Consider the following 25,510-nt stretch of genomic DNA (forward strand, 5'->3'; position numbering starts at 1 on the left):
TGAAAGGGAAGGATATTAAAACTGAATGCGTTATAAGAACCTTCCTATGTAAATAAACACTAGTAAGATCAATTTTATAGCAGTGGAATAAGAACTTCATTCATAACACAAGTATTCCCACAAGTATTCTCCAAGGGTGGTGGAAATTTCATCTTAGAAAATGTGAAGCTGCAGTGAAATGCCACCATGTACATCTTACACCATGCTTCCTGAATTGCTTTTTAGTGATTTTTGAATGGACAAACTGTTTACAGACTTACTAGGACTTGGGTATTCACTTCAAAACTTACTGAAAATTGTGACTGGGGATTAAAGAGGCAAACAGACTGCCCGATGCCTCTCATCACATAGGCACGACCAAGCTGTCTGTCCCTTCAGCCTTCGTTCCCAAGTTAAGTTTCTGATCATGGGGGGGAAAAAGAAAAGTTTGGAAAGCTCAGTTAAGTTACAGCCTATAAAATGCACTGTAGAATGCCTCCGTGTGTTTGTCAGTGTGACGTGACTCAAACTTTGATTCCTCATGACCTGTATTTTTTTCTTAAAATCTCCTCACTTTACAAAGAATGTCCTGTATAGTGTAGTTTAGTCAGCTGTGAAAGGCAAATGTAGCATGTAAGCATTTTCTTAAGTCGACTTAAAGCCCATTTTAGAATATTCACTGATTAAAAGCCATTTCCAGAGTTACCTTTTTAGGGTTTTGAAGCCTTCTAATTTCTAAACCACATTTCCTGGTGGCTGCTTTCTGTGTATTTGTTGCTGTGCCTGCATTGCACGTCATCTTAAGTAGTCTTGTGCCCCTGGAGGAGCTGCTGTTGAAGCACACAGCAATCCTTATTGCCTCCTTTTGCTGGTAACTGGAATTCTTCATTTGGGATGCTGAACACTTTATTTTGTGAGCAGGCTAGAAAGTTGCCTTCGTAGCTTCCTGCTTAGGTCCAAATTCCTTTCTTTTCAAAGTAGAGCAGAAAAATTGGATCTTTTGTGTATATGCAGTGCCTTGATAAAGTTTCTATACAGGCACAAAGTACGTGCATGTCAGGTGCTCTGCATATTTGTGACTGATTTTCTTGGTTCTTTTAAGCAGGGAAACTTGATGCATGCTTCCAAGAAGAATGAAGCTGCTGAAAAAGCTTATGCAACTCAGGTGATAGGTTAATTCTAGCTTTAAATTATCTTTACTGCTCACAGAAGTGAGCTAACTACTGGATAATTTCCATGTGTGCATAATTCTCTATTGCCATCGGGGTTACAAGCCAGAGGGATGGATGTCAGGGCTGGGCTGAGCTCGGGACAGATGCTCAGAAAAATAAAGGAACACATTCACAACATGCTCACAACCAAACACAAATAAAAGGCAACAGATGCCACAGACAGGTGGGAAGTCAAGTAAATGGGCAGTATTACTCAGCATGGGAAACAGTGCTCTTGCTACAGCAATAGTGGGGCAGTTTTCCTGGTTTTGTGCAGCACAGCAGGAATTTTCAGGAAGAGATGTGCATGAGAGCTCCTCTGAAGTGTATCCTCCTGCTGCGGTTACAGAATCATCATCATCGTCAGAAGCAGCTGATGTTCGTGATGCTGAGGAAGGTGAGGATCCTCAGAAGCGTTACGGCCTCAGGCAGAGGAAAACTGTCATATGCTACCAAGCTCCTTTGGAAAGTAGGTTATGTGCACAGGTACTCTCCAGGAATAAATGATTGCATATAAATGAGATACAATTTTTTGAATATATTTATATACACACACACACTCAGGTTTGATTTAAATTTCTTCTGCAAGTGCATTTTGCTGCATTTATTGCATGCATGTAACCTGTGTACATTGCATTTCTTTGCCACTTCAGCTGCTCATTGCCATTTCTGTCAATGCCCCATTACAAATGGGCTGCTAAAGGGTCACTTCAGAAGGTCTACTTTTTATAAATCTGTTTCTACTTGTAGTTTAGACTTTTTTGTTTCATTGCACTGTTTTATCAAAAACTTAACCTTTAAGTTTTGTTATTTCCATATCCAAACTTACTGATTTTAATTTAAAGGTCTCCACTGAGAAGTATAAAAAGATATATGTACATATCCTTCAAAGAAAAGTCATAAACCCAACATGGTACTCTTACCCTCTTGTCACTTTGTGTCCCGAAAAAAGCTACTGTGTGTGTTTCCCTTGTACTATGCATTGAGAAAAGACACTTGAAACTGCTTTCTGGAGTTATAAACAGGTGAAACATCACTTTCTGCCATTTTATTTCTTTTTATAGAATCATCATCGTCAGAAGAAGCTGAGGTTTGTGATGCTGAGGGAGGTGAGGATCCTCGGATGTGTCACGAATTCAGGCAGAGGAAAACTGTCGTATGCTACGAAGTTCCTTTGGAAAGTAGGTTATAAGCACTGTAGAGTACTTGATGGGCCAATGGTCTTCAGCCGAAGGCTGAAGGGTTGGTATAAATACCCAACCAGGGTTGAGTATATAGCCTTCACACATCTTAACCCACCAATCCTGGAGCGTCAGCATCCCAGTGACCAATCCTGGATCTCCTCTGCTTCACCAGCAGTTCCTCAGTCCTAGTTTTGCAATCTTCAACAGGTTCCCTTCATGAACCTTTTATCCTATATATTCCCACACCCAAAGTCTTAGGTGAATTCTATGCCCGTGTCCCCTCGAGGTCCTGCTGTGTTCCTAATGTCCTGCGTTCTTCATGCCACGCATGTCCTCAGTTCTCTATGTTTCCCTCCCCTGTCCTCTGTATCCCTAATCCCACATGGCCCCTGTGTCCCTGATCCCATCTGTGCCCAATCTTCCATGTGTCCCTCATGCCCCATGTGTCCACCCAATATCCCGTGGCCCCCAATGCCTTGTGTCCCCCCGCGTCCCTGCACTGTCCCCGACCAAGGTGACGCACCTGCAGCACGAGGAGGCAGCGCAGACGGCCCGGCCACTCGGCACGGCGGGTGCCCAGCAGCAGCCGCCGCAGGAAACAAGGGAACAGGGGGCTGTGCCCCCCTGTGCACCCACCACCACCACCTCCACCGCCTGGAACACCTCTGTCCTGCGCTGGCAGCTCTGGGGCAACGAGGGCACCACTCAGGACACGCAGGGGACGCTCGGGGTCCCCTTTGGGCCCAGAGCAGGGTCACGGGGGAACCCAGTGGTTCTCATGTTGGGTTGGGAGTGGGCACCCAAAGTGGCTCCCACTGTGTGCAGGGGGGTACCAGGTTGGGGGGACCCACTGGGGATCCCATGGAGCGTTGGGGCATGTTGGGGTGGGTGGGGTCACCCAATGGGGTCATGGGAACCATGGGCACCCAAAACATGGCACAGGGGGGACATGGGGACCAGGAGCACCCCAACGATGACATGGAGGGGACATGGGCAACATGGGCACCCCAAGCCTGGCACAGAGGAGACATGGAAATTATTGAGGGTGACTGGAGTAATCCTGGGGACCCAGCGGTGACACTCACTGGTGCTGGATGCGGGTGAGGACGTCCGAGAGCTCGGCCTGCAGCTTGACAGCAGCCACCAGTGGCTTCTTCTGCTCCTGCAGCAGGTCCCCAACAAGCTGGGGACAGACAGGGGTGGTTGTGCAGAGGGGTCAGCACGTGCCCGGCAGGGTCCCTGTGTCCCCCCGCTCCCAGCAGGACCCGGGGGTGCCCCGACGCTCACCTGGCCCTGCCGCTCGGCCGTCTCTACCACAACGATGCTCTCGGGAAGGGCTGTCTCACACCCAGAGCTGCTTGAGCTGCTCAGGGAGCACCTGGCGGGAGCCCTGTGGGGACCCCAACATGCTCAACACCTGCGGGGGCACCCAGGGGGACGAGGACAACCGGGAAGCCAGTGCTGGTGGCCCCCAGAGTGTCCCCACACTGTGCCTACACTAGTGTCACCACCCCACGGACCACCATAGTGCCCATGGCAGGGACGGGGGAAACTCTGCCTGTCCCTGTCTTATCACTGCCCCAATGCCCCCAACCCTGCTGTGACGTCCTGCATCCCTGGGGTGTCCCCTTCCCCTGGCAGGCCCCTCAATGTCCTATGTGTCCTTAATATCCCGTGTCCCTTATGCATCATATGCCCACCCAGTGCTCCATATGCCCCCTGATGTCCTCTGTGACCCTTCAGTGGTGTGCTCTGATACTCCATGTGTCTCCAGTGCCCCATGTCTCCCCAAAGACTTCTTTGCACTCAATGCCCTGCGTGTTCCCTGATCTCCTGCATCTCCTCCCATTCCACATGTTTCTCCAGTGTCCTGTGTGTCCTTTATGCCTCAAATTCCCCCTCTTTCCTGTGTGTCCCTAATGTGCTCTGTGCCTCATGTCCATATGTCCTTAATTCTCTGTGTCCCCTGATGTCCTGGTCCTGACAATGTGTCCCTGCATGTCCTGTGTCCCCCAATGTCCTGTAATCTCCATTTCCTTCTGCATCCCCCAATGCCCTGCGTGTTCCCAGATCTCCTGTAACCCCTCTGATTCCCCATGTTTCTCCAATGCCCCATGTGTCCCCAAAGTCTTGTGTGCCTTCTATGCCCTTGGCCCCTCGAGGTCCTGATGTATTCCTAATGTCCTGCGTTCTTCATGCCACGCATGTCCTCGGTTCTCTATGTTTCCCTCCCCTGTCCTCTGTATCCCTAATCCCACATGCCCCCTGTGTCCCTGATCCCATCTGTGCCCAATCTCCCATGTGTCTCTCATCCCCCAGGTGTCCACCCAATATCCCGTGGCCCCCAATGCCTTGTGTCCCCCCGCGTCCCTGCACTGTCCCCGACCAAGGTGACGCACCTGCAGCACGAGGAGGCAGCGCAGACGGCCCGGCCACTCGGCACGGCGGGTGCCCAGCAGCAGCCACCGCAGGAAACAAGGGAACAGGGGGCTGTGCCCCCCTGTGCACCCACCACCACCACCTCCACCGCCTGGAGCACCTCTGTCCTGCGCTGGCAGCTCTGGGGCAACGAGGGCACCACTCAGGACACGCAGGGGCCTGAGATGACCCCTGTCCTGAGATGCAAAATCCCCCCAACCCCACAGATCCCTTCTTGCTTCCTCGACAGGGACCCCCAAGCCCTCTTGGGAACCCAGTTTCCTCCCTTTCTCCTGCACTCCAAAATCCCTCATCCACTCGGGGACCCCAAATCTCACTTTAGGGGCCCCAAATTCCTCCTGCAACCCCAATGTTCCCACACCTCAGGAGCCAAGGACCCCAACTCAACCCATATCCCCCACCTCTACCCCAAACCCCAGCCTCGGTTGCCTGGCACCCTCCACCCCAGCTTGCCCCTTACCTGGCTGATGTCAGCTCCTCTTGGCTGCTTTTCACTTGGGGCTTCAACTTTTTGGGGATTCCTCCAGAATCCATGAGCTTTTTATGGTCCTCCTCCTGCAGCCTGTGCAGGGAAAGGTCACTGGGGGGGTTAGGGCAGTCAGTTGGGGCACCCCAATATGGGGGGGAAATTACGCATACCCATTTGGGGAGAAAAGGGAGCTGGGGGTACCCAAACCTGGGGTGGTGAGTCCAGAATACCCCAATATTATGGATGAAATTCTCTATGGCACCCCAATATTGTTTGTTTGTTTGTTTTGAGAGAGAAATATTGGGTAGGGTCTCAAAAAACTAGGAGCGACTCCAATATGTTGAGGGGGGGGAATTTGAGGCACCCACATACTTGGGAAAAGGGTCAGGGCACCCCAACTTTTGAGTGAAGGCAGCTGGGAGCATCCCCAATACTGGGGGATTCCAGGGGACCCCAATACTGGCAGCCAGGGGTGCTTTGGGCATCCCAATGTTGGGGGGATCTGGGGCACCCCAGTATTTTGGGTGAAGGGAGCTGTGGGCACCTGCACTACAGGGAGGGGTCTGAGAGATGTCGGGGGCACCTCAGTATTGGCCGTGCAAGTAGCTGGGGCCCAACAATACCTGAGCTGAAGGGAGTCTGGGGCACCCCCAATACTGGGGAGGGCTCTGGGACACCCCAATATCCAGTGTAAATGGAGCAGGGGGCAGATCCATATTAGGAGGAGCCTGGCAGAAGTTGGGGACACCCTAACACTAGGGGTGTACAGAGTGGGGGGGGGGATCACCAATGCTGGGGGGGTCTGTGGCACCCCACAACTGAGGGGAAAGGGACCTGGGGGCACCCTCCAAACTGGAGGGCTCTGCGGTAACCCAGGACAGAGGTGAAAAGAGTTGAGGGAACCACCAGGACTGGGGGGGTCTGGCAACAATATTGGGGTCTCTGGGGACTCCTAATATTAGGGATGAAGGTTTCTGGTGGCATCCCATTGCAGAGGTGGCCCAAGGTAGCCCAAAATTGTGGATGAAGGGATTTGGGAGCAACCCAAACCTGAGTGGGAAGTGGGGCAATTCCCTCCCATATCAGGAGATGGAACCTGGGGAACTCCATTATGGGAGGGTCTCACCCTTCTATTGGGTTAAAGGGAGCTGGGGGAACCCCGATACTGGGGGAGTCTGAGCTACCCCAATATGGGAGGAAGGCATTAGAGGGCAGCCCAGCACTTAGAAGATCCTGGGGCACCCCAGTACTGGGGGGAGGCAGATGGGAGGCACCTCAATAGTGAGGGGAGTCTGGGGTACCCCAGAATGTTGGATAAAGGGGAACCTCATATTGGGGGGGAGATGAGCATCCCAATATCCATATTAAAAGGTGCTGGGGGTCCTAGGGCACCCAATATTAGATGTGAAGGGATTGGGGCACCTCAGTATTGGGGGTTGAAGGGATTTGGGGGCACTGCAATCCTGGGGAGGAACTGGGACACCCCAATATTGGCTGAAAATGTAGCTTGGGGCACCCCAATCCTGGGCAGGGTCTGGGAAAGGTTGGGGGAAACCAAATACTGTGGGGGTGAAGGGAGGTGGATTCACCCCAATACCAGGGGTGTCTGGGAGAGGTTGGGGACACCTCAATATTGGGAGTAGAGCTGGGGGGTGTTTGGGACCATCTGCAGAGCCCTATTTTCCACAGGGAGCCTGGGGTCCTAGGGCCACCCATGGGTGCCTGGGGGAACACCCTACCTCACCCAACACTTTGAAGTGTCTCAGCAAGGCCAACAATTTCTGCTTGATGTTGGGCTGCTGTTGCGGATAGGGGGTAGGTCAGGGCAGAGGCAGGGGCAGCCTGGGGACCCAGCACCGCTGGGGACATCCTGGGGACAACTCTAGGACCTGGCACCCTGGCACGTGGGGGAGCATCCTGGGTACTGCCCCCAGCTCCTCCTGCAGCACCCACAACACCCAAGGCTGCAGCAGGACCCCCCGGGCACCCTGTCACCTCCACCCTGGAGAGGCACCTGCTCACCTGGGTCCAAGCAGAGCCTGGGAGCGTCCTCCTCCTCTTCGTCACTTTCTGCAGCTCCTCTTTCTTGTAGAAAAGGTCCTGGGGAACAGTGTGACAGGGTGGCACCATCGGGGGCACCTGTGGGTGCCGTGCAGGCAGTGGGACACCCGTCAAGCACCCACCTGCCGTGCAGAGCATCGTCGCTGCCCTCCTGCTCCAAGTAGATGCTCTCCTCCTCTGAACAGTTGTCCATGTCAGCAGAGCAGTCTTAGGGCACCCATGGGTGAGCACCTGGCTGGGCTGCCCACCCCGGGGATGCTCCCGTGCCCCTTTTCGGCGGGTGCTGCCCCTGCTAGGGGAGCTGCCCTGTGCCCTTGGCCGTCCCCATTCCTTGCTCTTCCCCTCTGACTCCAGCGGTGTCAGCAGGGACTCGGGGCACCCGTGGGTGCCTCGGGGGCCTCACCTGGCATCCTGCTCTTGTCCTTGTTGTCCATGCGCCGCTTGACACTTCATCCGAAGCTCGGTGAGGGGCACTGCCACGTTCTGCGCGAGCACCTGCAAACCTTGGGCGCTGGGCACCCAGGAGCTCCACGCTCGCCTCCGGCCTCCCGCATGCACCACAGACCTGGGTGTCTGCGAGCTCGCTGCTCGCTCTGGACACCCGCAGGCACCCGAGGACCCTGGCATCGGGGTGCCCCCCAGCAGGCACCCACACGCACCCGAGGGCCCAGGCGTCCGGGCGCCCGCATGAACCCAAGGGCCCAGGCTTGCAGGTACCGGCCTGCAGGCACATTAGGGACAGGCACCCCCACGCACCCAGGTGTCCCGGCACCCACACGCACCCCAGCACCCAGGCACCGGGGCACCTGCCTGAGGGCACCCGAGGGGCGCACGCGCTGGGGCAGCCGGCAGGCACCCGCCGGCATGTGGGCACCCAGGGGTGCAGGGCACTCGGGACACACGGCCCCGCAGGGACAATGTGGGCACCCCTGCCCTGAAGGCTGCAGGGGCTCGGGCACGAGCTCTGGGCATCCAGGCTGCACGGGGGAGGCTGCTGTGGGTGAAGGGGCCAGGGGAAGGGCGGCTGGAGGGGCCCGGGCGCCTGTGGCAGGAGGGATCGGGGGCTGTTGCGGGGAGCGAGGGGCGCTGGGGGCAGGAGCTGTGCGGGTGAAGGGTGCTGGGGTGAGGGCCAGGCGGGGAAGGGTCCTGGGCACCGGAGTCTGTGGGTGAAGGGGGCTGGGGGCAGCTCAAGGGGGAGGGGTCCTGGACGGGGGCTGGGAGGGAAGTGTCCTGGGGGTGGGGGGTCCTGGCAACAGGGCCCTGCAGCTGCTGGGGGGAGGATCAGGCTGGGGAAAGGGAACCCAAGGGTCAACGGTCCTGGGGGTGGGGGCACAAGGGGGATGGCTCATAGGGCCTATGGATCAACCGAGCAGATGGGGACCCCCTGGCTGAAGTGTTCAGGGGGTCGGGGCCCTATGGAAGAAGGGTCCAGGGAGCCGGGACCCACGGGGAAAGTGCTCGGGAGGTGGGGGCCCATGGGCGAAGGGGCCGCGAGGTTGGGCTCCACGGGTAAAGGGTCCAGGAAAGCGGGGCCCATGGATAAAGGGTCCAGGGAAGTGGGGTCCACGGATAAAAGGTCTAGGGAAGCGGGGTCCATGGATAAAGGATCTAGGTAAGCGGGGTCCATGGATAAAGGGTCCAGGGAAGGGGGGTCCAAGGATAAAGGGTATAGGGAAACGGGGCCCATGGGTAAAGGGTCCAGGGAAGGGGGGTCCACGGGCAAAGTGTTGGGGATGTGGAGGTCCGTGAGTGAAGGGCCCAGGGTAGGGGGCCCTACGGATGAAGGACCCAGGGGATGGGGGCCCATGGATGAAGTGTTCAGGGCCTGGGGCCCTACGGATAAAAGGTGGAGGGGCTTGGGGTCTTCGTGTCCTGTATCCACAAGGTGGGGGCCCATGGGGGAAGGGTCCAGAGGTTTGGGCCCTTTGGAAGGGTTCAGGGAACCGGGACCCAGGGGTGAATGCTTCAGGAGGCGGAGGTCTACGAATGAAGGGGTCCGGGAACCGGGACCCAGGGGTGAAGGCTTCAGGAGGAGGGGGTCTACGAATGAAGGGGTCCGGGAACCGGGACCCAGGGGTGACGGGCTCCATAGGCGGGGGTCGATGGATAAAGGGACGTGGAGGTGGGAGCCCATGGGGGAAGGGTCCAGGTGATGGGGCCCTATGGGAGAAGCGTGCAGGGGATCGGGGCCCATGGGGAAAGTGCTCAGGAGGTGGGGGTTGATGGGGGAAGGGGTCAGGAGGTGGAGGCCCATGGGTGAAGGGTTCAGGGGAGGGGACCCTTCCGAGGACGGGTGCAGGGAAGAAGGGTCCAGGGACAACGGGTTCGAGAGTTGGGGGTCTACGAACGAAGGGGTCAGGGAACCAGGGACCACGGGTCATGGGTTCAGGGAAACGGGGCCCACGGGGGAAGTATTTGGGAGGTGGAGGCCCACGGGGTAAGGGTGCAGATGGGGGGGGACCCTTAGTGATGGGTACGGGAGTTTTGCGCCCGTGAGAATTGGGTCCTGTAGGTTGGGGAACACTGGTTCTGGGGTCTGGGATCTGGGGTCCACGGGGGATGGTTACTGGGGGCGGGGGTCCACGGGTGAAGGGTCCAGGGCCGGGGGCACTACGGAAGGAGGACCCAGGGAAGCAGGACCCATGGGAGAAGGGTTTGACAGTTGGGGGCCCATGGGGAAAGGGGCCGGGAGGTGGGGGTCCACGAATGAAGGGTCGAGGGGAACAGGGTCTTCGGGTAAAGCATCCTGCAGGTTGGGGCCTTCGGGTGAAGGGTTCAGGGGAGGGGACCCTTCCGAGGACGGGTGTAGGGAAGAAGGGTCCAGGGACGACGTGTTCAAGAGTTGGGGGTCTACGAATGAAGGGGTCAGGGAACCAGGGACCACGGGTCATGGGTTCAGGGAAACGGGGCCCACGGGGGAAGTATTTGGGAGGCGGGGGCCCACGGGGTAAGGGTGCTGATGGCGGTGGACCCTTGCTGATGGGTGCTGTAGTTTTGCACCCGTGAGAATTGGGTCCGGCAGGTTGAGGAACACCGGTTGTGGGGTCTGGGATCTGGGGTCCACGGGGGATCGTTACTGGGGGCGGGGGTCCACGGGTGAAGGGTCCAGGGCCGGGGGCACTACGGAAGGAGGGCCCAGGGAAGCAGGACCCATGGGAGAAGGGTTTGACAGTTGGGAGCCCATGGGGGAAGGGGCCGGGAGGTGGGGGTCCAGAAATGAAGGGTGCCGGGTACCAGGGCCCACGGGTGATGTGTTGCATAGGTCGATGGGCTCCTGGGAATGGGGGTCCATGTGTGAAATGGTACTGGGGGAGACGTCCCATGGATGAAGGGTCCCCTGGGCCTAGCCGTGGGCCTGAAGCAGCCTGATGTTTAGAGCAGGCGGCTGAGGGATCCTGGGGACTTGTTCCCACGGGTGAATGTTTACTGGGACATTGGCCTGGGGTGGGGGGTCTTGTGGGTGGGGGTTCTATAACTATGCAGACGTGGTCGGGAGTTTTGGGGATGAAGGGGCCTGGGGTTGGGTGCCCGAGGTTGAGGTGCCCAGGTGGGACGTGTCCCTGAGTGGGGGGCCCTGGTGTTGAGGGCCCGAAGGTGACGGGTCCTGCTGGTTGGGACCCAGCAGGGAGGGCTCCTGGTGCAGGTGGCCCCACAGCGAGGGCTCCTCGTGCTGGGACCCCCAGGGTGGCAGGTCCCGGTGGCAGCGCCCCAGGGGCACTGGGTGCCAGGGGCCGCAGGGCGAGGGGCGCCGCGCGCGGGGGCACCTGTGCGGGGGCTCGCGGGGCCGCGGGCCCCGTCTGCAGCTGCAGCTCCGGCACGGGGTGGGCGCTGGGCCCCACGGCCCCCTCCAGCTCCTTGGAGCGCAGCACCCGCGGGGAGCCCTGTGCCGGGCTCGGTGTCACCAGGAGGCACCCAGCAGTGCAGGGGGGCAGGGCCCCCTTCCCCCTGGAGCCTCAGCTACTCCATGGAGTTTCCCTCCTGCCCCAGGAGCCCCTGGCAGCTCTCCAGACCCACTGGAACCCCCAGCTGCACCACAGGGCACTTATGGGATCCCCTCCAGACCCACGTCTGCACCCCAGGGCAACCACTGGAGCCCCAGATGCCTTGGGACCCGCCTGCACCCTGGAGCAGCCTGGGAACCCCACAGACCCACTGGGATCCCCCCGTTGCACCTTAGGGAACCCTTGGTCTTGCCCAGATTTCTTGGTACCCCCACCTGCTCCTGGGGCTCCATGGGACTCCCAGACCCCTTCAGACCCACTGTGGCACCACAGGACACTCTGGGGATCCCCAAAACCTTGCAACCCACTGCCTGCACCCTGGGGCACCCAGGGGACTCCACCAGATCCTTTGGGCCCCGCTGTGCAGCACAAGGCACCTTTGCCCCCCTGCAGCCCTCTTGTCACCCCCAGGCCTGCACCCTGAGACACCCTTGTTGCCCTCCAGACCCACTGGGACCCCCCACCAGGTACCCTGGGACTCCCTTGCTCACCCAGACCCTTTGGGACTCCCCTGCTGCACCCTGGGGCACCCATGGAACCCCCAGAGACTCATCAGAACCCCCTGCCTGAACCTTGCGGTACTCATGCGACCCCAACAAACCCCTTGGGATTCCCCTCTTGTACCACAGGGCACCTTTGGAACCCTCCCCCTGCTACAGATGCCTCGTAACCCCCTGCCTACACACTGGGCACCCTTGACCTGCCCCCCCTGCCCCACACACACCCACTGGGACCCACTCTTGCACCCTGGGCACGCTTGGAACCTCCCAGACACACTGAGATCCCCCCACCTGCACCCTGGGCATCATTCCCCACCCCCAATCCATTGGGACAGCCTCTGTTGCACCCTGGGGCACCTATGGGACCCTCCAACCCCTTGGGACCCCCCCTGCCTGTGTCCTGGGCCACCATTACCCATTGGGATCCCCATGTTGCACCATGGCAACCCCAGGCCCCTTGGAACCCCCATGTTGGACCCTGGGACACTCATGGGATCCCCAGATCCCTTGAAATCCCTGTATCGTAAACTGGGGTACCCACGGGACACTGCTGACCCCTTGGGACACCCCAGCCTACACCCCGAGGCACCCATGGGCCCCACCAGACCCTTTGCAGCTCCCCTGTTTCACCCTGGGGCATCCTTGGGGCTCCCAGACCCCTTGGGTCCATCCTGCCCATGCTCTAGGGTACCACTGTGCCCCTCAAGACCTGTTGGGACCCCCTGTGTGCACCCTGGAGGACCCGTGGTCCCTTCGGACCCTTTGGGACCCCCCCATTGCACCATAGGGAACCACTGAACCCCCACTCCCACCCCAGACCACTTGGGACACCCCTGTTGCACCCTGGGATCTCCCCAGACACATTTAAACCCCCATGTGGTACCCTGGGGCACCCACGGGACACCATCCCCCCAACTCCTTGTGACACCCACGTTGCACCCTTGGAATCCCCTTGGGACCCTCCTGCCTGCAGCCTGGGGCACCCCTGGGCCCCTCCAGGCCCCTCGGAATCCCCCTCTTGCACCATAGGGCGTCTTGGGAAGCCCCTGGAACCATTTCCCAACCCCTGCCTGCACCCCGGGACAGGACCCTTGTGCCCTTTGGACCCCGCAGTGCTCTGGGACCCTCACCAAAAGCCCCGATGATCCATCCCATTGGTACCCCCTCCCGCCAGCTCTGCCCTGCGACAGCGACGGGACCCCCCAGACCTCAAGTGCCAGGGGCCCCTTCGGCACCTTCCCCACAGACCTCTTTGAGCCCCCCAGATCCCCTGGTGTCCCCCCCGGGGGAAGGAACCCTTCGGTCCTGGCTCTCCCACCCACGGGACCCCCTTGGGTCTCACCTGGGGCTCGGCAGTGGTGGCGTCGGGGTTCTTGACCACTTTGCGCACAATGCGCAGCCTCTTCAGGAAGGCTCTGAAGAACCTGGGGAGGATGGGGGGGCAGTCAACGGACAGAGCGGGGGCCCCGAAGCCTGGGCCCATTCCCATAATCCCAGCAGGAGACATGGGGACCCCGGGCAGGGTGCGCACGAGCACACGTGTGTGCTGCAAGCAGGTGTCATGGGCATGTGCACGAGCACCAGCGTGTCTCACACACGGGTGACGTGACGGTGATCACAGGCACCCACGTGTCACACACGGGTGACGTGACCATATGCATGAGAACACGTGTCCTGCACACGCAGGATGCGAGTGTGCTGACGAGCACACACGTGTCACAGGAGGCACTGGGGGGAAGGGGCACCCGGGGTGTCTGTCACCCAATGCAGGGGGGCACCCGGCCCCAAGGGGGCGGCTCTGGGGGTGCCACGGGGGACGGCAGCACCCAGGGGGGCCCAGCGGGGCCGGCACCCACGGGGCGGCTCCCGCCGCCGCTCACCTCGGCACGCAGCCGGCCGAGCTCCGCTTCCCCATGGCGGCCGCGCGCAGCTCCCGGGCCCCGCCGCCTGCCGCGCGCTCCCGCACAGCCCAACGGCCGCTGCCCACAACAGCCAGCAACGGCCCCAGCCTCCGGCTGCGAGGCCGCGGGGCCCCGGCCGCCCCCTCGCGCCTCGGGCCACCTCCAGCCGCCGCCTCCCGCGGTCCCGAGCGCCTCTGGCCGCACGGGGATCGCGCAGGGATCGGTCGTGCGGGACTCGCGCCACCCGCAGCCGCCGCCGCCCGCCGCGCAGCTCGCTGCGGCCCCGGGGCCGCCGCCGCCTGCAGCCGCCGCTGCCCAACGGCCGCGTCACGTGCTGGCCCCGCCCACGGCACGCGCCGCCACGCCCCCAGCCTCCCGCCACGCGCTCATTGGCTGCTTCTGCTGCTGCCCCGCCCACCTGCCAGCGGCTCTCAGTACCTGCCCCGCCCCCGGGCCCCGCCGCCGCCACCTGATTGGCTGCCGATTAATGAATATTCGATAACATCGGTAACATTGGAGCCCAGCGCTGCGACTGGTGCCAGCAGGGGACGATCATCTGTGGGCTGGAAATGTCCCACTGCAGAAGCCTCTGCTCCCTCCATGGAAGAGGACAGGACACCTGCCCAGGAGCAGGAAGTTGGTTCGTTTCCTCCTGCTGCACGGGCTCTTCACGGGGAGTTAATCCATGCACCAAATGCCCATGGAGAAGCTCCTGGGATGCAGCGGGGTTCAGTTCCCTCTTCTGTGCTCCACAAGTTCACAGGAGGTTTCCCCTTGACTAAATTTTATGTCTCTCTCATAGGAGCTTCCTGTCTAAGCTCGTAATCCATAGGGATGGAGAGAGGGTGGCAGCTGGACACACACAGACACCTTTGGACTTTTGAAGGGACAGAGTGGTGGTGGGGTTGTGTTTCCATGTGTTTCCTAAGTAAAGCAGGACAAGGCAATGGGCAGCCTTACGCCAGACTTAGCCTCCAGAATAACATTAATTTTGTGTCTTTCTTCTGAAGCTGAGGTCAACAGTACACCAACGCACCCAAGGGATTGCAGCATGAAAGGGCCTCTGCTCTGCCTGTGCGCTCTGTGGGCTCCAGGGGAGGAGGTCAGAGGCCCAGCGTGGTCTTTCAGGGACCAAGGGCTGCATTCGGGGTTCATGTCCCTGGGAGCACTGCCATGGGAGGTGCAGAATGGTCTCTGCATTGCATGCCTGGGGCTGTCGCACAGGTGACAGTGCTGATGACAGATGCCCATCCTTGTGGAAGGGAACCTGAGGCTCCAGGAGAGCTCAGGGGAACCCCGGGGATGCCTAGGGGTGGCAGTGAGTGCAGTCTCACCAAACATGGGGCAGCCCATGGTAGAGTCCCCCAAAGACCATGCAGCAAATGCAGGCATGCCTGGGGAAAGGAGGGCTCGGCAGTCCCTGGAGAAGCAGGGGGGACCCAGGAGGCGCAGGGAAGGAGAACTGGAGAGTGATTCATGCACTTGCAGTGAAACACCACAGGCCGGCACAAATGAAAACATCTCCTGCTCTTGCAAGAGCCCTGGGGTCACCCTGAGAACCATAGACACATGCGAGCTGTGTCAGTCGAGAGCAGACCTGTTTGGCCAGGTCTGCCGCCCAAGCCACCCACCAAGGCCAGTGCGGAGTCAGGAGTCACCCATGGCCTTAGGGCCCCACAGCCCCACTAGTCTTTCCATGGAGATTTTCTGAAAGCAACTGACACGGAGAGAAAAAACTTCCAAGAGTTTTATTTGGAGCCAGCGATGGCTGTTTCCACCTAGCGCTCGTGTGGGCACATGGCTGCTCTGGGACACGATGCAGCAGCCTCTCTGTAGCCCCCAGGACACAGTGTCCATCACTCTGCGCCAGCCCCGCTCTCGGGGCCCTGCCGGGCTCTTTCACCTGCGCCGCTCCTCTCGCTGCCCCGCGAAGCAGCGGCAGCAGAACGCTCTGCGCAGAGCCCGAAGCGCCGTCCTGAGCCGCGAGCCCCATCGCCGGGGAGCTGCAACGTCCGGGAGGGCAGCGATGCCTGTGGTGGGAAGCAGAGCTGTGGGCAATGGGCTGCAGGGCGCAGGGCTGCACCTGCCTGTCCCTGCCACCAAGGGCTTCCCGAGGGGTTCTGTCCTCGGCACAGCAACTCCCGAGCGCTTCCTGCTGCCGGCCTCGGTGCCACCCCCTGTGCCAGGACAGGCCACTGTCCCCAGCAGGGCTCTCCACGTGGGTACGTACCTGGCTCAACGTCGGGTGTGGGGCTGCAGGAGGAGGGCTTCTCCTCCTCCTCTTGGGGCTCCAAGGCCACCTGCATGGGCAGAGCAAGAACACGCACCCGTCAGCCATCAGCTGGCCCTGCTGAGGGTCCCAGTGCCCCAGGTTGCACAATGGCAAAGGGTTTGGGGATGGGGAAGGCTGTCCATGGATGCACATCCCAAGGGAAGGGACCTGCGGCTGGCACGGCAATGGGACAAGGCTCGTTGTGGGGCCGTAGCAGCAGGGCTGGGCAGGGGGAATGGAGGCAGCTGGGGGCGTGTGTGGCACAAGGGGGCTCGTGCCCTGGTGTGGAGGGGGCTGCTGCTGGGGCTGCCCCTTCCCTCCTCGCTCGGCATCCAGACCCCAGGGCTGAATGTGACGTGAGCTGGAGCAGACTTCCTCCTTGTGCCTTTGGCACAGGGAAACGGAGAGGAGCCGGCATCTCCCCATGGAGACATGGCAGAGGGCAAATGCCTGGGGTGACAGTGGAATGCCATGGGCAGGGGGGCTCCGAGGAAATGGGGAAACTCTGGGCGCCCCCCACACAGCTCCCACAGCAGCTCCCAAGGATGGTGGGGACAGGGGAGGTGCTGCTTGCTCACCTGGGGAGCAGGGCCTGCAGCCGGGGGAGAAGCTGCTGCTGTTGTTTCCTGCAGCAGCATTTCCTTGGGAGATGGGCTGCTGCTCATCTCATCCCAAGGGTTTTCAGCCAAAGGAGAGGCCTCTGGTGCAGTTTCTGTAGGAACTGATGGGGACGGAGGAGCATTTTCCCCTGCATGCTGGATGCAGTCGCTGGATGCAGGGGAGGCCTCTGGTTCTGCTCCTGCACTTGCTGCTGGTGGGACAGACACGCTGTCCTCTGTGTGCAGAAAGCTGCTGGCCAAAGCAGGTGCTCCTGTCTCGCTGCCTCTGGGCACTGCTGGCTCCAGAGAGGGGCTCTCCACATGGCCAGGTGCCTTGCTCACAGCCTCTGTGCTGCTGACATGGGGCGAGCTGGACACCTTCTCGTGCTCCGTGTCCTTGTCCACAACCGGGCTGCAGAGGCTGGCTCTGACCCAGGGCAAGGAGTTAATTTCCTCCACCTCCTCCCCTTGCACGAGCTCTTCCCCAGCCTCCTCCTCCTCATCAGTGTCCTCTGCTCTCTCCTCCTGCAGTGCTCCCAGGCCTCTCTTGCCTCTCGGCACCTCCCGTGTTGGGGCATGAGCATAGAGCTGCTCCAGGACCTCCCACTTGCAGCTTGCTCCTTTGAGGAGCTCCACTCGCGTGATCTCTGGTCTCCAGAGGTCATAGAAGGAGTTTCTGGCGAGGAGCTAGAAGGAGAGAGGGAGGTTTGTGAAGGGAGGAAAGGCCTCGTGGGGCTCCGCCAGTGCTTTGACAAGCTGGCTGTCCCGCACGGCGCGGCACAACTGCTGGCCACAGCACTGGGAGGGCTCCCCCGTGGCCCAGCACTCCTTGCACTCACCTCCTTGGGTCTGGCATTGAGTGATCCTGCCAGCGTCAGGGACAAACGGTTGCCACGGCCCTCCTCCTGCTCACCCTGGCTCTCTCTCAGGTTCTGCTCCCTCCTTGGAAAAGCTCCTTCTCGGAGCTGGGCCAAGCCCTGTCCAGTGCGCTGCAGGCAGCTCCTCTCCAGCTCCTCCAGCGGCTCTGTTCTGATGCTGAGCACAGCCAGGTAGCGCGCAGTGTTGTCTTTGTGCACGTGCACTGGCCTTCCTTGGAGGTAGCACGTGATCTCCAAGGGCTGCTGCCGTGCCTGTGCTGTCCGTGCTCTCACTGGCCCAGTTGGACAGCTCAGTCCACTAGGCCAGCTCGGCCAGCTAGGAATGCTGCACTGGAATTCTCCCCGACGGCTGTAGGGATCGGGCCCTGTCTGAGGTGCAGAGGATGATGTGCTGGGGCGCCACTCTATGCTCTGGAGCTGCCATGATCTGGCCCGTGCACCTTGATCGATGGCGCGTGCCAGTGCATGTGGTGGCACAGGTACAGCGAGCTCCATCCGAGCACCACCGGCATCAGGCTGTGCTGGCTCCCGTGGAGAGGGCGATGGCATTTCCTGAGGCCTGGCCAGGCTGGTGGAGGGCTGCGGCTCTTGCACTGTGGAGGGGACATCGCTGGCCTTCTCCTCCACAACCTGCAATGAAGGCCACCACAAAGGCAGTCCTTACTGCCGTCCTTGGTCCCTCCCTCCATCCTTCCCAACGGGAAACCTCCTGCAGCCTCTGACCCCCTTGACAATGGCTCTGCCATGCAGGTGGCTGCTGCCCTGCTCCCAAAGGCTGCCTGGGGAGAGGGCTCGTGCCTATGGGCAAGCCTTGGGCAAAGGCAGCTCCTCGGAGAGCCCGAGGCGGGTGCGTGCAGGCTGCCGTGCAGAGCAGCGCTCGGCCTGCCGGGCACAGAGACCTCCTGGTGTCTCCCAGCAGGTCCCGCCTGCTTCTCGGCCCCATGGGGAGTCAGGCAGAGGCTCGGCCGCCACCGCCGCTCAGCTCTGTACCTGTGCGATGCCGTGTTCAGAGGTGCATGAGCCCTGAGGGTTGGGCAGTGGTGACAGCCGGTCCCTTTGGTGGGACGAAGCCGGGCTCCCGCTGCGCTGCACTGCTGCGGGCAGCTCCTGCTGGCCCACCTGTGGGGAGAAGGAGGCCCGTGATGGGGGCACTTGTGTTGGTACGAGCAGCTCCTAAGCACAGGAAACCCCAGCCTTGTGTCGAAGAGAAGGTTGTGTCAAGCATGGCCTGTCCACGTGTGGCCTGCACTTGCTCTCTGTCCTCTGCCCAGAACTTGCAGGGTCTGTGTGGGCCTTGGTACATGCAGGTGGGGCTGCTTTGTCTAAGAAGAAATGCTTCGCGCTCCACAGGCCTTGCAGATGCTGCTTCTCGTCCGGCGCTCCATAGCAGACACCCACCACGAGGACACCCTGTTGCTCTGCCCACCATCCTCATCCCTGTGCTCTCAGTTTGCTCTTGAAAATGAAAAGGAGAAGAAAAAGGAGAAGAAAAAGAAAAAGGAGAAGAAAAAGAAAGAGGAGAAGAAAAAAAGAAAAAGGAAAAGGAAAAGGAAAAAGAAAAGGAAAAGAAAAAGGAAAAAGAAAAAGAAAAAGAAGGAAAAGAAAAAGGAGATGAAAAAGAAGAAGAAAAAAAGAGAAGAAAAATTAAAAGGAGAAGAAATGAAGAAAAGAGACGTTAAGAAGAGGAAGAAGAGAGAGAAAAAAAAAGAATTAAAAAGGAAAAGGAAAAGAGAAAGAGAAAAAGTAGAGTAAGTAAAAAGGAAAAGAATAAGAAAAAGAAAAAAGATGACAAAGGGACTGTGGCATCCACAGGGCTACATGTGAGGGAAGCCCTAGAGAGACTTTTCCTGGCCCTCACTAGCCCCTAGGGTCTGGAATAAAGTGCCACAAACATACATCTTCAGTGGGGATGATTTTTGTGCCTGAGATGTTGGAAACAAAATGCAACAGTTAAGCAATGATACAGGAATATATATTTAAACAACAACAACAAAAATAACAATATAATAAGCAATAACAAGAAGAAAAATTACAACAATATAATTGACAGTAACAACAACAACATCGACAGCAACATTAACAACAACAAATGCTACTACAAGAGTCTATAGACAAAAATCCACAAAGCCGGTTATCGGTAGCATCCCTGGGCCCAGCTCTTCCTGGCAGCAGCCAGGGTGAAGGGGAGCTTGTCCTGCAAGGGAAAAGGAGGCGTGAGCAGGGCCGAGGAGCGGCTCGGGGGCTCCCGTGGAGCAGAGGCTCTTTGGCGGCTGCGCGGGCTCTTTGGCAGCAGCGCTGCCGTCATTGGTGCCCTGGCAGAGGCTTGGCGTGGCCAGCGCAGCCCAGAGGCCGGCAGAGGGGCTGAGGCAGCAGGTGCCCAGGCCTTGGGCGCTCCTGCGCCCTGTGCAGCTCTGCCCCGGCGCCGCGGCCCGCCAGAGCGCCCGCACACCTGGGCCAGGCTCCCGCGCGGCTGCTCCCCAAAGGCAGCGCGGAGCAGCGCCAAGGGGCCGGGCACAGCCCCAGCTCTGCCCGTGCAGCCGGCAGCAGGGGCCAGACCTGGGGGCTGCAGCCGGAGCTCTCCCACTCCATGGGCTCCTCTGTGCTGCAGCCGACCAGGCCATTGGTGTCCCCAGCCTGGAAGAGAGCAGGAGACCTTGGTAGGGGCACTGCGTGGAGAGGAGGAAGCACAAGCTCATCGGGTGGCTGCTGTACCTGGCTGCTGCCAGAACTGAGCCACTCCATGGGCTCCCGTTCATTCAGTGCAGGGCACCGATCTATGTGCACATCCTACGAGAGAGAAGGAAGCGTTTGCAGGACAGGTGCCAGAGCAAGGTAAGGGTGGCCCCAGGGTCCATCTTCCTGCAGCGGGAAGCAGCAGGGAAGAGGAAAGAGAAGAGGCAAGGACCTGCCCCACGTCTCCCCGTGCAGCCGGGGCACTACCTGGACGCTGCAGGTCGAACTCTCCCATTCCATGGGCTCCTAGATGCTGCAGCCATCCAGGCTCCATGTGCCAGGACTCTGGAAGAGAGCAGGAGAGCTTGTGGGGACGGTCATGGTGGCAGCGCTGGCTCTGTGCGTGGGACCTCGTGTACCCCGCATGTGCGGGGCAGGTGGTGCAAAGAGCCAGGGCGCCAGGCTCAGGCAGCAGCCCCCAGGGCCTTGGCCGCTCCTGGCCCTGGTGCAGCTCTGCCCCAGCACCCAGGCCTGCCAGAGCTCCCTGCCACCTCTGCCACCAGCCCTGCGGCTGCTCTCGCAGAGCCAAACGCCAGCCGTCCCCGCGCAGCCTCTGCCTGTGCGCACAGTACCTGCACTGAGCTTTCCCACTCCATGGCTTCGACTTCAGCGTTAGTAATTTTTTTCACTCTCCTGACTCTGCAATAGAATGGGATTGTTTACATTTGCAGCCATGAGCACCAAGTGCCGCGCGGTGGCTTTGGGGCCTCCCCTGGGAGGCATCGCGCAGGCTGCCCTGCAGCCCCGCAGCTCCCCTGCATCTCATGGGCACCACGGGTGGCCCCTGGTGCTGCGCAGCCCTGCTGCTCACCTGGCCTTGCTGCTGCGTGGCCAGCGCTGGGGCCACTGTGAGGCGCAGCCCTGGGAAGCATCCGTGTTCCCGTGGCGATAACTGCCCCTCTGGGATGTTCCACTGCTCCATGGGGGGAGAAGGGCAGCGGCAGGGGCCAGGGGGGCCGCCGTGAGGAAGGGTCTGCGTGTGCTGGACTCCCCCTGGCACTGCTGAGCCTGGTGGCAGAGAGCAGTGCGTGGCCTTGGGCTTGCTGGGTGCCAAGGAGGGCTCCTCACGCAGCCCCATGGCGCTGCTGGCGGCTGCCTGCCCAGAGGCCGGGCTCCCCTTGGGGCTCTGCTTCCACCCCTGCAAGCAGCCTTGAACACCTTGATCTTTCTTCCCTGCTCCACTCCTGCCCATACAGCCCGGTGGACTGGAGGAAGTTCTGTTTTCCACGGCTGAGACGTGTTCCTCGCTAGTGCAATGAGCATGAAGGGCAGTTGTGCCCTGGGGCCAGGTGTGCATGTCCTCAGCAGAGCCCTTGTGAGTTGGTGGTGGCCTGGTGCGCTGCTGGGCTCCTTCTCTTGTCCTGCCGCACACCTTGCAGGCGCCATGTGCTGTGGCTGAGAGCAGCCTTGGTGCGGCTCCTGCACTGCTGCCCCTGCCATGGCTTCCTAGGGCTGCAGAGGGCAGAGCAGGCACAAATGTGCCCTCAGCAGCAGCAGGGACCTGCAGGTGATGCAGCTCTGCCCAGCAGTGGGCTACAATGCTCACTTGCTAAGGGAAAGAATTCCCGACTTTCAGGGTAGGACATGAAAGCCAAGGGCTGGTGGTGTGAGGAATTGCCGGCAGGCATTTGGCTACTGCCCTGGGAATGCTGGAGGGGAAGTGTGAAGCAGAGCAGTGTTCCCTGCAGGGAGGCGCGAGCAGAGGGCTGGGCAGCGAGCTCAGCCCCGTGGCTGTGAGGGCCAGTGCTGGGAGCCCCCTTGCCTGCGCGCGTGACGCCTGCAGAGCCCAGGCGTGCGCAGTGCCCCCGCCGGCAGGAAAGGCGCTGGGAAGCCCTTGCCCCATGCAGGCTGCTTGCAGCTCGTCTGCCTCGTGACACGGGTCCAAGGGGCCTTGTGAGAAACGTGTTTATTCTCTGATCAGGCACTGCCCTCACTCAGCACCCGCCTTGCTCTGGCTTGTCCGTCAGCAGCTTTACACATGTGGGTCTCCACTCGGCCCCTCTCTGGAAAGCGGTGTTTGGAGGTGCAGGAGAGACGAGCTGCCTGGAATCATGCTGAGCCATGGAGAGGAAGAGTCTTGCCTGCTTCCTCTTTTTGCCTTAGACAAAGTCGAGGATATACGGAGAAGATGACTTTCACAGTGCTGGAGAAGCTGCTATTGACTGCAGTGATGAACTGAAATTCTTAAAAACAGCCAGGAATACTTGTTTGTAAAAGCTGGCCCATGAAACAAGCTTCTCGTTCCCATCATCTCCTGTAACATCCTTCTAGGGATGCTGGGAAGCTCAGGCAGTTTGGTGTAGTTAAGTGCAGAGCATGTGGATCAAGAACTAGCTGGATGGCCAAGCTTCAAGAGTTGTTATCAATGGTGCTGAATCTAGTTGCAGGCCTGTGGCCAGTGGTATTTCACCAGGAAGAGTGGAATTAAAGGCAAGGCAATCAGAGGATGAGATCTAAGTGCTATCATTCAAAGAGTGTTTGACATATATCTTGTTGTACCTAATCTGTATACTCTTAAAATCAAAATTGTGTTAAGCCTCTCTCTTACACTTTTGGATTTAAAAGACACTTTCTTTTGTATCCTATGGGAAGAGCAAAGTCATAAGCTGCTCGCTTTTGAATGGGGAAGGCCCACAACAGGGCGCAAATGCACCAAAATGAATGTAAAATCTACAAAAAGCTCCATGTTGTGAACAAAGAACAAAGAACCAAGGACCATGAACTGTAAATACATCACCTCAGAAAGCGGATTTGCTTGCTTTCACACAGACTCTGGAGTTACCTGGAGGAAAGTGGGCCAATATCTATGTGACTTGAAATATACCTTTGGGGTAATACATGCACTTGTGGCCATTTAGAAGGAAAGGAGCAATGTAACCAGAGGAAATCAGAAAGTGGATGAAGCTGCAAAAAGAGGTCCCAGGCCACCACCAACTCACAAGGACTCTGCTGAGGACATGCACACCTGGCCCCAGGGCACAACTGCCCTTGGCGCTCATTGCGCTATCAAGGAACACGTCTCAATCATGGAAGACAAAACTGTCTTGAGTCCATCGGGCTGTAAGGGCAGGAGTGGAGCAGGGAAGAAAGAGCAAGGCATTCAAGGCTGCTTGCAGGGGTGGGAGCAGAGCCCCAAGTGCAGCCCGGCCTCTGGGCAGGCAGCCGCCAGCAGCGCCATGGGGCTGCGTGAGGAGCCCTCCTTGGCACCCAGCAAGCCCAAGGCCACGCACTGCTCTCTGCCGCCAGGCTCAGCAGTGCCACGGGGAGTCCAGCACACGCAGACCCTTCCTCACGGCAGCCCCCCTGGCCCCTGCTGCTGCCCTCCTCCCCCCACGCAGCAGTGGAACATCCCAGAGGGGCAGTTATCGCCACGGGAACACGGATGCTTCCCAGGGCTGCGCCTCACAGTGGCCCCAGTGCTGGCCACGCAGCAGCAAGGCCAGGTGAGCAGCAGGGCCGCGCAGCACCAGGGGCCACCCGTGGTGCCCATGAGATGCAGGGGAGCTGCGGGGCTGCAGGGCAGCCTGCGCGATGCCTCCCAGGGGAGGCCCCAAAGCCACCGCGCGACACTAGGTGCTCATGGCTGCAAATGTAAACAATTCCATTCCGTTGCAGACTCAGGACAGTGAAAAATATGGATAACTCTGAAGTAGAGGATATGGACTGGGAGAGCTCGGGGTGCAGCAGACAGGTACTGTGCGCGTAGGCAGAGGCTGCGCGGGGACGGCTGGCGCTTGGCTCTGCGAGAGCAGCCGCAGGGCTGGTGGCAGAGATGCCAGGGAGCTCTGGCAGGCCTGGGTGCTGGGGCAGAGCTGCGCCAGGGCCAGGAGCGGCCAAGGCCTCGGGGGCTGCTGCCTGAGCCTGGCGCCCTGGCTCTGTGCACCGCCTGCCCCGCGCACACAGGGGACACGAGGCCCCGCGCACAGAGCCAGCGCTGCCACCATGACCATCCCCACAAGCTCTCCTGCTCTCTTTCAGGCTACCGGCATCCATAGCCAGGTCGGCTGCACCAGCGAGGAGGAACCTATGGAGTGGGAGAGCTCCTTCTGCGGCCTGCAGGTATTGTCCCTGCTGCAGGTTGCATGGGTAGACCTGGGGCTGGATCTGGCCCCTTCCCTGTTTCCTGCTTCCCATGGCTGGAGGACGGACCTTGAGACTAGGACTTCCTGCCTGTGGAACCTCCCCTGCAAACACCTACTTCAATCTTGCAGATTCCGTGCATTGATGGGACTGCCGAAAATGATCTTAAGCCTATGGAGTGGCTCAGTTCTGGCAGCAGCCAGGTACAGCCCTTGCAGTCCCTGGACGTGCGTGTCCTTCCTCTTCCCCAAGCACCGTCCCCACCAAGGTCTCCTGCTCTCTTCCAGATGGTGGGGAACAACGGCTTGGTCGGCTGCAGCACGGAGGAGCCCATGCAGTGGGAGAGCTTCGGCTGCAGCCCCCAGGTATGGCCCCTGCTGCCGGCTGCACGGGCAGAGCTGGGGCTGTGCCCGGCCCCTTGGCGCTGCTCCGCGCTGCCTTTGGGGAGCAGCCGCGCGGGAGCCTGGCCCAGGTGTGCGGGCGCTCTGGCGGGCCGCGGCGCCGGGGCAGAGCTGCACAGGGCGCAGGAGCGCCCAAGGCCTGGGCACCTGCTGCCTCAGCCCCTCTGCCGGCCTCTGGGCTGCGCTGGCCACGCCAAGCCTCTGCCAGGGCACCAATGACGGCAGCGCTGCTGCCAAAGAGCCCGCGCAGCCGCCAAAGAGCCTCTGCTCCACGGGAGCCCCCGAGCCGCTCCTCGGCCCTGCTCACGCCTCCTTTTCCCTTGCAGACCAACATCCCCTTCACCCTGGCTGCTGCTGGGAAGCGCTGGGCTCAGGGACACCAGCAATGACTTCTTATGTGGATTTTTCTTTGGAGACTTTTATAATAATATTTGTTATTGTTGATATTGTTGATATTATTGTTGTTAGTGTTATTGATGTTGTTTTTATTGTTGTTGTTGTTAGTGTTTATTATATTGTTATTTTATTGTTATTGTTTAAATATATATTCCTGTATCATTGCTTAAGTTTTATGTCGTGTTTCCAAGTGAGGTCAAGGACAAAAATCATCCCCATTGCAGATGTGTGTGTGTAGCCCTAAGATTCCATACCCTAGGGGCAAGGGAGGGCCAGCAAAGAGGCCGTTTAGGACTTCCCTTCACACGCGGCCCGGGGAAATCCACAATCCCTTTCCTATCTTTTTGCTTTTTCCTATTCTTTTTCTTTTTTCTTCTTTTTCTCTTTTTTTTCCTCTTTGCCATTT

At 59.5% G+C, this 25,510-nt stretch overlaps 1 protein-coding gene across 1 annotated transcript in view; it reads right to left on the minus strand.

Annotated features, from left to right (window-relative positions):
* Nucleotides 1-25,510, minus strand: part of LOC148591241 (olfactory receptor 14A16-like) — a 35,788-nt gene that overhangs the window by 6,785 nt on the left and 3,493 nt on the right. The window contains exon 2 of the mRNA XM_088537936.1: nt 19,417-19,479. Within this exon, the coding sequence (XP_088394062.1) occupies nt 19,417-19,479 (63 nt within the window). The remainder of the gene's footprint in view (nt 1-19,416; nt 19,480-25,510) is intronic.

The sequence above is a fragment of the Tinamus guttatus genome, unplaced genomic scaffold (genome assembly GCF_059628265.1).
Source record: "Tinamus guttatus ecotype Peru unplaced genomic scaffold, ASM5962826v1 Tinamus_guttatus_pri_ptg000903l, whole genome shotgun sequence".
Classification (NCBI taxonomy): domain Eukaryota; kingdom Metazoa; phylum Chordata; class Aves; order Tinamiformes; family Tinamidae; genus Tinamus; species Tinamus guttatus.